Source organism: Myotis lucifugus, unplaced genomic scaffold (assembly GCF_000147115.1).
Source record: "Myotis lucifugus unplaced genomic scaffold, Myoluc2.0 scaffold_9, whole genome shotgun sequence".
NCBI lineage: Eukaryota > Metazoa > Chordata > Mammalia > Chiroptera > Vespertilionidae > Myotis > Myotis lucifugus.
The window spans coordinates 13,662,960-13,674,867 of NW_005871057.1; the positions used below are offsets into that span (position 1 = coordinate 13,662,960).

An 11,908-nucleotide genomic window follows, 5' to 3' on the forward strand; every position below is an offset into this window, starting at 1 on the left:
AATATGCAAACAAGAGACATAAACAGGAGGTGTATGAGGCTGACATAACATGGTATTCTCCTTTACAGGGAACTTTTTTGTTTAATAAGTAAAAAAGAATACATTCTAAAATAATGATAAGAAGTATAACATGATAAATACATAAACCAATAACCTATTTATCATAATTACCAAGTATGTACTATACATAATTGTGTGTCTATACTTTTATATGACTGGCATTGTGGTAGATTTGCTTACACAAACATCACCTCAAACACAGGAGTAATGTGTTCTGCTATGATGTTATAATGGCTATAACATCACTAGGCTATAGAACATTTTCAGCTCCATTATAATCTTATGAGACCATCATTGTATATGTGATCCATCATTCACTGAAATATCATTATATGGTACATGACTGTATTTTATATATGAGAGAGATGAATTTTATAAGAAGTCAAACACAGTGATGCCATTTGCTATGTTTTATTTTACTATTAGCTTGTTAAACATAACATGCAAATAATAAAAAAAGAAACATACATAAGATTTTAAAGTGAAAAATAATTCCAGAAAGTTTTTCTAGGTAACTATATATATTCTTAATACTAACAATTCTGCTTTAAATGTATGTGGCTTCATGAATTTTGTTTAGTATTTCACAAAATCATTGGTCTCAAAATTTACCACCTGCTTTTCAGCTGAACAAATTTGAGCATATTAAGATAATTTGATTAAAGACAGTAAACATCCATATTTATGTATTCCATACTTTTGGGCACATTAAGTTAACATTTAGAGATTATAAAACTCGGCTGACTTCCATGCAGACAGTAAAAGGCTTTGCACATCATTTGACAGTGAGATGTAAAAAGCACTAAATTTACAATTAACGCATTGTTTGTTGTATATGTGTGAGCATGTGTCGTGCTTGTGATGAAATAGGCCTGCTTTTCATCTTTTCTTTGTAAAAAAGTAGTAAAATGTTTACAAAACATTTTCTCTCAGAATTTAAAATTCATGGAAGTAATAAGCAACAACAAAAATGGACACTATGAAAACTAACACACAAAAATACAAGCATAAGATGTTGCTCCAGGATACACGTCAATATAATTGAAATTAATTATTAGTGATAGTGATTTCATTTGCTACACGTAGACATTCATACATATTAGGTGGCAGACTAGTTTGGGTGATATTACGGTTGCCATCCAAGCGCAAATGCTTGATCTTGGAGTAGGATAATGGTCCCAGGATCTTACAGAAGCTCTTTACTTCAAGCTCTGGAAAATAAAGAATAAAAGATTTTAATAATATTTTCTTTTTTATTACATGGCTTAAAATAGTCATTAAAATTTTTCCAAGTCCATAATAATATCTAATAGGATTTCTTCCCCCTCTGCCCCCTTTTTTAAAGTCATTTATTTGGTGTATATTTGAATTCGAAATTACTAACGAAATATTTCAGACTACCAAATGATACAAAAATATTTAGTAAAGTAACTATGGTGGGTCAGGATGGTCCATTAAATTTTTCAAAGAATGATATTTATTGTAAGTTCTTAGATTAGAAAGACTAAGTGCATAATACTATCTAAGAATTTTTAGAAATATTTAGACGGATGATATGTAAAATTGTGCTGTTGTATGAATCATCTCGCCAATATAAGCATCCTGAGCTTTTGCATCTGGAAATTTGAAGGGTTAACTAGATGACCTCTAAAGTGTTTTCCTGCTGGCACACATCATGACAGATTCAAAGCTCCAAGGCAAAATCCAAGTCATGGAATGACCACCATCTGAGCCACGTCCTTTCCTGTGGTTAGAAAGCTGCCACAAGAGAAAAACTGACTTAGTTTTTAATGGAAACAAAGATTGTTACTAGATTGCATGGTTTATGATGTGTGTACATAGAAGCTGTTTATGTTTGCTCAAGTCTATTTCAGATTAACCTTATCTAGTCCTTTGCCTTGATATTTTCTTTTATTCTCAAATTCTAATCAACAGTGACTTCAGTGGAAGCCCAAACACACTCTGCTCCTTACCTCTATGATGCTGTCTTAAATAAGTCATTAGTCAAATTGCAGAGATCTTTGTTATGCTACCTACCACAAAGGAAGTATGGAACAATGGGATAAAACATGGCCTTAGGCCTATATTAATTTTCTGCCTTTGCCATTTACCAAATGGGTGACTTTGGAATATTGATGCGATCTTCTTGTTAGACATAATATATCCATCACACTGTGTTGCATGAACATTAAATCAATTAAGGTATGCAAAGCACCTCACAGAGTGTTAGCACATAATATATACTAAATAATTACTGGTACCCTTTAAATTTTGTGGGTTTTTCTCTTTCAAATTATGTCACCATAGAAAGGTCTGTGATTTAAGCTAGTGTCTTAGACTTGCAAGTCTGAAAGATGAGAAATAGTTTTGGCTATAGATTTTCTAATAGTAGAGAAACATAAAGGGGGTCTTTTATCTAAGAAAATGTAGACAATTGATATACATAAGTATTACATGGCACAATAAACTAAGTCAAAGAAATGCATGCAAAGACAAATGGCAACAATACCTGCAAGGTATACCTGGTATACCTAAATGTCCAGGTCAAGGAAGGAAGGGCGGGCACTATTCATTTCCAAATGGCCATATATGCTGGGCACTGTGGTTTCTATCTCAGCTTGGCACTGAGTGCCTGTCAGCATTTCGTCCATAGACCACCTTTTCCATCTCCCACATCAGCTCTTCCTTCTCTCACTCACATAATGAGGCCTTATTGTTACCCCTCCAAATTCTCCTGCATCTGTAGCTCTTCCCTTTCTTACTTCAGAGAATGAGGTGACCCTGCCCCTGATGCTAATCTCTACCCACCATGTCTAACAGGATTTCTTCAGCCCTCAAATCCTAAAACATCTTAAATCCCATTAGCATGTTGGCTAGTCTAAGTAGCCATACTCTTAACCACAAATGTTTATAATGTGGGACCCTATATTGCCAGATAGTGAGTTTTTTACTAGAAACAATTGTAAGGGTCCAGCTCTGATAGCTTGACTGTGCATTGTATGAGAAGCAAGTTTTCCAGATATAAGAAAAAGCATGTGGCATTTTAGAGTTGGCAATCATGGTCTCCTTCATGAGATCACCCTCACCACCCTAGGAGTTACGGGAAACTTGTAGAATTAGAAATTATCATGTTAATAAGGCACAGTGCAATTTTTCTAAAAGGAATATCAATATTTTCATCCAGTATGACAAGACAACCAACTTTCATGGCATAAAGATGCTCAATTTGAATAGATTATTTAGCAGATACAATTGTTTATGTGTGAATCAGTGTTTCCCACTTGATTTTTTTTTTTAGCAAGTTTGTCCAAGACCATTGGTTTCTCTTCTGCCAAGCTCTGATAAAGAGAGAGGTGGGGGATGGTAAATGTACATTTCCCACCGAAATCTTTATTGCTCAAATTGAAAATGCCCCCAGAAGACAAGAAGAGGGCATAAATAATCCAAGTGGATCAGGTCAAACTCCCACCCAGAAAATAAATGAAAAATAAACTATATCATCAAGAGAAAGGGAGGAGAAACTGTGGAAAAATCCAATGTGGTGGAGGGTTGTGTATAAGAAAAGGAGCTCTGTAATACTATTTGTAAAATGTTCCAAATCCTGATCATGTACCTTCCCTCCTTAATCTTCCTCACAGACTCATAAGAACATTGGGAAGCCACACACATCATAACAGGGATAACAGAGATGGATGATGGTCATGATTGCAGAATACCATGTTGAGTCCCAAGTAAAGATGTCAGAGAAGACCATGAGGATATCAGGGCTGCTCTGGGGATAAGCCGGAGGGAGGCTTGAAAGCCTCTGCTAGCCATGCCTCTTCGGCACTCATTTGCTCCCCCTTCAGCTAGATCTTGCCAAGAAATAAATGTAGGACACAAATCTACGTCATGGAGGAGGCAAATAGTAGATAAATATCAAGCAGTGACACAGCAGGATTAATTAGCCCAGAATATTAAATTTGAAGAAATTTAGGATTAAATTCTATGATCCTATTGGTTTCTTATCTGGACACTCGAAACAAAGGCCAGATAATGGATAAATAACTAAGCTAGAATTTTCTATATTTGACTTAGATGGATATTTTATTGGCATTTTAATTATTTTTTTAAGTGGCGCCAGATGCAATCAATATTTGTGTTGCACAGCTTACATGTTTAAAAGCATTCAGATACATCCATCAAACATAAGCACAGCTTTCTACTTACTTTCAAGTTGATTGACCTCCAGGTAATAGTTTTCAAGGTTTTCACTGACAGTGGGTATGTTTTTTAGCTTATTATAGGAGAGATCCAGCTCAAGCAGAGATGATACATTAAAAGAATTTCCAGGTATTCCACTATCGGCCAATTCATTATGAGATAAACGCAGATACTGCAGTCCCTTAAAACGCTTGAAATATTCATCAGGAATGTTGCTGATCTTATTGTTGTCTAAGTAGAGAGTTAGAAGAGATGTTGGGAGACCAGAAGGCAATTTGGTCAACTGATTGAAGCTCAAGTCAAGGTACTCAAGTGACTTAAGACCTTTAAAAGAAGCTGAAATGTCTTTCAGCTGATTGTGCTGAAGATGGATGAAGGTCAGGTTCACCAGTCCATCAAAAGAGCCGAGTTTTGTGATCTTGTTATGAGTAAGCTGCAGGTCCTCCAGAGATTTGGGAAGTGGGCCCACAGATTCTGTCAGGTTGTTGTAATTTATATGCAGCTTCTTCAGTTGTTTCAGTTTAGAGAAAATTCCTTTTAATTTAGAACTTTCTAGAAGGTTATGATCTAGAATGAGCCACTGTAGATCGGTTACATTTTCAAAGGCCTTTTCATCAATATGGTCAATCTGGTTGTGCCTCAGGTAAAGGTACTTGATTCCAGGAGGCACCATTGGCACACTTTTCAATTTCAGCTCATCACAGTACATGGCCGATGGATAGCTTGCAGGGCAGTTACATTCTGGGGCGCAGTTTGGAGATAATTGCCCATACATCGATAGGGGAAAATCATAATCATCATAGTATTGGCCGCTGGCACCACTGATTAGTGCTAATAGCAGAGTAAATGCACCAAGATTCATTTTTGGCGAATGCTTTGAATCCTAAGTAAAGTGGAAACATATAATAAAATAGTATACTTTAAGTAAGTGAATGAATATTCAATTTACAATGTTAAATTTATTAGAAAGATGTGTATTTTATTGTTTTGGGTTTTTTTATGAATCTAAGGATGTCTTTTTAATTTTTATTTAAGCATGAGGTTTAAGATGTATGTGTACAACTTGTGAGGAGGTGAACAATTTAGGCTTAGATTGCATACACACGCGCCCCCTACTGGGCAAGCCAGGCCTAACCTACCCAGTCAATCTCTCCAGGTCCTTCCTTAATTCAATGATTTCCTGTAAGAGGTGTCTGGGTAGTGCCCATTGACCACCATGCTAAAACACTACCTCAGAACATCCTTCAAAACCACAAAAAAATGAAAATTAGGAGACAATTGTAAACTGTACCTTTTACCCTAGCATTCAACATCATTAAAATGTCTCATTAAGAAGACCCTTACTGGGAACATGAGCAACCTGTGGTTTTGCTGGAAGGAAAGCTGTTCTTAACTTGTGTGGCCAGAGATGGAGGGTAGCAAGGTGGAGGGATATGGGAGGGGGGAGTACATTCCTTTAAAAATGTCTGGTTATTTTTGTTGGTTCTGAGGGAAGGTAACAGAATTCTTAGTAGGGTGTGCATGGATATTATTTCAACTTTTGTTTAGCATTCCAGACTTTCAGGCACATTACAAAACTGTAATTCTGAAATTAATATTTAGTATATAAGTTTTAGTAAAACTAATGTTTATTAATCAAAAAAATGTCACAAATTCTAAAGATTTTTAAACCTAGAAAGTGATCCAACTTAATAGAAAAAAAGATATTCTTTTCCAAGTTTTGAATTAAAGTTTTCCTTTCTGTCAATGACTCACAAGTTCTCTACCTTCTTCATGCCAAAATTTAAGAAGGCATGGTTCACTTATTTGGCTATTAGTGCTCTTTCAGAGTGGAAGTGGGAGAGATCTGGGCATTGAGCAAAGTCTGTATTTTACAGTGACATTAGGAGCCATGGAAGAATGGATAAAATTGAGAATATAAATTAAAAACAATATGTAACAATGATCTAGTAAGAACATGTTTCCAAGGTGAGGCTCAATAAAGTATATTTTAATTGTTTGGAGAATACAAGGTCAGAAATTTAGGTAAAGGACAGTAGCATACAAGAGTTGGACTTTCCTAGAATGAAAGCTATGGCTGAGGAGAAGTTGGTAACTCTGAGAGGGAAACCCTTAATGTGAAGCACCATCTACATGCCATAGGCAACAGATCTTCCTGTGAGAGGTATGGTATAAGCTTTTGGATCTAGGGAGTTTGGGATAAGTAGGATTTTTAGTATTAGGAAGTTTAAACACCTTTGCTTTAACATGGAATTACAAGGCACTTTATTTTAGCAGATGAAACACTAAAAAAAGGTGTTAGAAACACTGACAGCTAACACGATGTAATTTGTAACTAGATTTTTAACTAACTTATTCCCCAAGAAAATGATGGAGTCATTTAATTTAGTTGACAAGACTTGGCAATGAGCATAATTAATATTGCAATATAAGGTACAGTATGTTAATGTTGTAAAGATTTGTCTTGCTTTTTTAATAAGCTTTGAGTTTATTTTATTTCAGTATACACTAAAATAGACATGGTAACTATAATGGATTGAATACCAATGAAAAACATGCTTTCATATTTTTTGGCAGAATGAATCCAAAGAGAGTTTGTAGCTGTATAAGGACTCCACTATGAAGCAAAAGTGCACTTTATTTACTTTCCTCCCAGTTTTGGCAAATACCTGTGGTTATGGAGGAAATGCTTTAAAAAAAAATGTTTCCCAGAATTTCTTCAAAACATATCCATTTTAAAACATACATCCAAAAAACATCTTTAAAATTAACAAAATAGAAATAAGTAATCCAAAAGAGGGTCTATGTCCTTAAGCTCACATTTTATCACAACATAAAATATTTATGGCAAATTGTAACAAACGATAGCAATATGTATGTGGCAAAAATAGTTTTAATACTGCTTAAAATGACCTTTCTTTGCTGCAAAATTCATTGTAAAAATACTAACATATATAACTCATTAGCATAAAATAACAAATATTTTCATTGCCATACATTTTTACTGTCTCGTTTAAATATTGTCTCATTCCAACCCTGAAACTTTTTATAACTTCCTTTGTCAAGCAACACAGCCTATATTGTAAAAACTTTCTCTTAAATCCATAAGTCATGGAAAACATATTAAGAAAAGTGTGAGAGTAAATGCTCAGAAGTATGGATTTGCTGTTGAATAGCAATTGGCAAAGTTGCTCTAGAACTTTTTCTGTTCCTGTTACAATAAACACTGTCCCAAACAGTCAGCGTCCCCAGTGCTACAGTTAAACAGCACTTACCTTACAGTCTTGACTCTGCTTTCGTTAATTCTTAAAGCAGATGCAGTATGGACAAGAATCCACCAATATATGCTGTAAACTCTGTCAGGGCGGAACTGGCTGCCAGATTCTTAGTGATACAAGAGCTGGAGGGGGGAGACCCAGCCCAGTCACGCCAGTCTCTGAATGGAGTTATGTCATTGTGGGATCCTGTGGTGTGGCATGTGAATGCTCTGCTCTCTAATGAAGTGCAGGTGGGCTGCTGAGCAAGGACAGCCCAGGACATTCCCTATGGAATGGGAGAGCGATACATGCTTAACTAGCCTAAATGTCATAGCTTTTCACCAAAACCTGAGTCCTGCTGCAAGGGAGGCAATCTAGAGTGAAAACATTTTTCTTACAAAGCTCTTCACTTCTGTAAGCTGTGGCAAAAATTAAATGTGATTCTCTCAGCCAACTGTCATGTTCATCTAAAGGTCTCATAAAACATAAACAGAATAATTTCAGGAAAATGCAAATGAGCAGACTCAGAGGAATTGAATTCTTTTTGCTTATTACTCCTGAAATCTATATTGATTTATTAGGACTAACAATTTTTGGCCAGGAGAGTAACTTACATTAGTTTCTGAAATATAAAAGTGCATTATTTACAGCCTGATACAAATGATAGATATCAACCTCTCCAGCTTCTAATATTAAGGAGACATGCTTTATGCTTTTCAGGTCTGGAACCAATCGGCAATGTTCTGCCTGTTTCTCATTTTGTGGATTTAATTTAGGAATTCATCCAAAATCTTACTTAGGGATAGTATTCTATAGCTTACTGCCAAAAAGCATAAAAGAGATAAAAATGTATACTAAAATATCACAGAGCAATGATCTTTCACTCTGTCACTGAATGCTTGGATATACTTTTCAAAACTAAAAATTATGCAACGTTGTAATCTCTCAAAGGCCTGGTTTGATATATCTTTTGTTGTCAGTTTCTGATGCATGCTTATAGATCTACTCATTTGCTTGTCTATTTCATTTTGTGGTTGTATCAGCTGTATTTATAGGAGTTTTTTTCCTCCAAAATTTTCATTTATTCAGGTTTATGAGAACTCTTAGAAATAGATATTTTAATATAAGTTGTCATATTGTAAGAATTTTCCCTTTAAAATAATTTAAATATGTCATTTTTAACTATGAAACCTATGAAAAACTATTTAATTTTCATTACCATTAATGTTTTTGCCTGAAAAATTAAAATTGGGGTAAATGCCTTATTTTTGTCATAGAATTATTAGAAAAGAAATAACAATTTTCTTGAAAGTAACATAGAATGGTGAGGTGATATATAGTATATTTTATAATTATATTAGGAAAGTTATAGGAAGACATTAGTTTTATAATATAGAAAATGAAGAAATCAAGAAAAAAGACAAAATGATTAATCACATAATTAAGAGGCTCAGTTTAAGAGGATAGTTAAACAATTCTAAACATTAACTTTGAATTTGTCAAATTATATAATCTGAATTTTTCTTTAAAACATTCTAGCTATCTACTCCTAGGACTTTTCTTTAAAGAGCAATAACATTTTTTTTCTAAAATTTAAGCTTTAAAATCCATATAAGTATTATTAACACATTTTCAGCAATGGAGACTCAGAAATTCTAAATAATTTGCTAAACGTCAACTAACAAGTAAATGGAAAAACAAAATCATCAACATTTTCAATTGTTGGGAAGAGGGTGACAGGACAGAGCTGAGACAAGATAGTTAATATAATCAGTTTGAAATATTTTATAGGCGATATTAATGTCAGTTGAGAAAGCCCTGAAATATTAACTAGGAAATAGTTTTTAAGTGGCAAAAATTAATTAAGCAGCAGTTTCTTTCCTTTTTATTTAATTTTTAATTGATTTTTTAGAGAGAGAGAAAGGGAAAGGGAGAGAGAGAAACATGGATGTGAGTGTGAAACATTGATCTGCTGCTTCCTGCACACCCCCTAACTGGGATCAAGCCCAAAATCTGGGCATGTGCCCTGACTGAGAATTGAACAGCATGGGACAACACTCAACCAAATAAGTACCACACAGGCCAGGGCTACTTTCTTTATGTGTATAACACACACACACACACACACACACACACACACACACACACACACAGCCACCTCTACATTTTAGACCTCTGGGTGACATATGAGCTTTCCATCCTGGTACATGCAGAGTCAGATCATTTGTGTAATGAAAGTGAGAGGTTTTATCAATAACCATTTTTAAATGATTGAGTTGCTCCTTAGCTCACCAACTGGATTCCCTCTGTTACCTGAGACCAGCAGGGATGATGAGCACCATTATGATGATTTTACCCACCTCATTCTGAGTCCTACCCTGGACTTGTCAGACCCCCTGGCCCACCACAACGTGACTGTTTCATTTGCCACAACCATTTTGATGCAGATACTGCCTGTCCCCGGCTAGTTAGTGAACTCTGAAAAGTCAGTCCTGGAATAGGAAACAATAGAACCCAGATTTTGTGGAAAGATACAGATTAGAAACTTTCTGAAGCAACCTGCCAGGAGTAAAACGAAAAAAATGAAAGTAACTTGATAGGTTAGGTGTTTTCATTTTAAAAAATGCAGGAAAAGACACCATGTGTATAATGCAATTGGTACAAGTCCTGGCATGATATAAGGGATTGATACATCGAAATGCTTAATGTCTTATAGGTGTTATTGGTTATTATTCATTGGGTTATAGAACCACAGATTTGAAATAAATCTCAAAGATTATCTAATCGATGGGTATTAAACAAATTCTGAGACAGGTCTTTTTATTCTCATGTGAAAAACTAAAGTTAACGTGTTATCAGTAATCCATCCAAACTGTGGCATTGTTCTGCATTTTGGGTAAATGGATGGCAATCCACGTTTCCCTGCACTCTTTATACAGTGATATGTGACTGCAACTGCACCCACATAAGTGAAGTCCGCCGAGAGCATAGAACATGATGAAACAGAATGACAATTCCCTATTATTAGAGGAGAAAGTTCCATTTTCATTATCTTATATATTGGGGTTACAAACTCAACTTTTTCTTATTACAAATTACATAAAAATAGTTTGATTTAGCATATTTGCAAAATACAGGGGAAAAGAAGAAAATAAAAATTTTAGCACATTTAGAGAATACTTACAGGAAAAACATTAAAACAAATACTCTAGCCCAAAGATAACAATGTTTCTGTGTTTTTTATTATGGTGTGAGTACGTATACATACAAATTTACAGACACTTTGGTTATCACAATAATGTTATGATATTATGTTTATGGTTTTGTATCCTTTTCCACATAACAACTAGCTGTGGATACTTTTATATATCATTAAATATTACTCACTGATGTCATTGTTAATCCTATATAATAAAAGCCCAGTGACTGAAGGGCGGTATGACCAGAACTACCGGTTGACCAGTTGCTATGACGTGCACTGACAACCAGGGGGCAGACACTCAAGGCAGGAGCTGCCCCCTGGTGGTCAGTGTGTTCCTACAGTGGGATGGCTGATCAGGATGAGCAGTCACTCAGAGGGCAGGATGAGCGGCACTCCCACAGCAGGCTGATCCCCTCAGGCCACGCCCCCCTACCAGTGCACAAATCCCGTGCACTGGGCCTCTAGTTAGTAGATGAAACTCTATTATATAGATGTACCATATGTAGTGTTTATTTTTTAATATTACAATGAACACTTGCTTTCTCTTATAATTTGTAAACCACTATCATATACAATAGAATTTTATTCTTCAAATTAGTTATAACTAATTTGTATACTCTGCTTTTGTCAATAGACATTTTAAATAAAAATACCATTTTAATAGTGGTTTATATTTTCAAATCAGACAATAAAAGAGTGGATTAGAATTTTTTCTCTCCTCACATCAATCTTAGTACCATTCTTAATTTCAGCATTTCTTATGAGCCATGAAACTAGCTTTCATCCTCATAGTCCTTATGCTCATATGGATGTATATTTTAAAACTCATTCTATAATTGATTCCATTTCTCCTGGCATTTTACATAAAATATATTTTCAGAATTATCAATAATAGGCTTTATTCTACTATTGCATTCATTCATTTGCATTATAAAAATAATATACGTGAATGGCATAACACACTGACATATTTAACAGGATATAAGGTAAAAATAACTTGTACTCAACTGAATTTCCAATCCCAATCCTTAAAAGTTATCATTGGCCCTAACCGGTTTGGCTCAGTGGATAGAGCATCAGCCTGTGGACTGAAGGGTCCCAGATTGGATTCTGATCAATGGCATGTACCTTGGTTTCGGGCACATTCCCAGTGGGGGGTGTGCAGGAGGCAGCTGATCGATATTTC

General features: G+C 35.1%; 1 protein-coding gene across 1 annotated transcript; it reads right to left on the minus strand.

Moving 5' to 3' along the window:
* Window positions 1-964: 964 nt before the first annotated feature.
* LUM (lumican) lies at window positions 965-7,733 on the minus strand. Its single transcript, XM_006084015.3, has 3 exons — window positions 7,539-7,733; window positions 4,270-5,146; window positions 965-1,271 (listed from the first exon to the last, which is right to left on the minus strand). The coding sequence occupies exons 2-3, from the start codon at window positions 5,123-5,125 to the stop codon at window positions 1,108-1,110; spliced, it is 1,020 nt and encodes a 339-aa protein (XP_006084077.1). The 5' UTR covers window positions 5,126-5,146; window positions 7,539-7,733; the 3' UTR covers window positions 965-1,107.
* Between the last annotated feature and the right edge of the window lie 4,175 nt (window positions 7,734-11,908).

Excerpts from the sequence above, each read along its gene's own strand:
- LUM (XM_006084015.3), bottom strand. The coding sequence starts at position 5,125 with ATGAATCTTGGTGCATTTACTCTGCTATTAGCACTAATCAGTGGTGCC. Across the intron at positions 1,272-4,269 it reads GGAGGTCAATCAACTTGAAA|AGCTTGAAGTAAAGAGCTTC; the intron begins GTAAGTAGAAAG and ends TTTATTTTCCAG.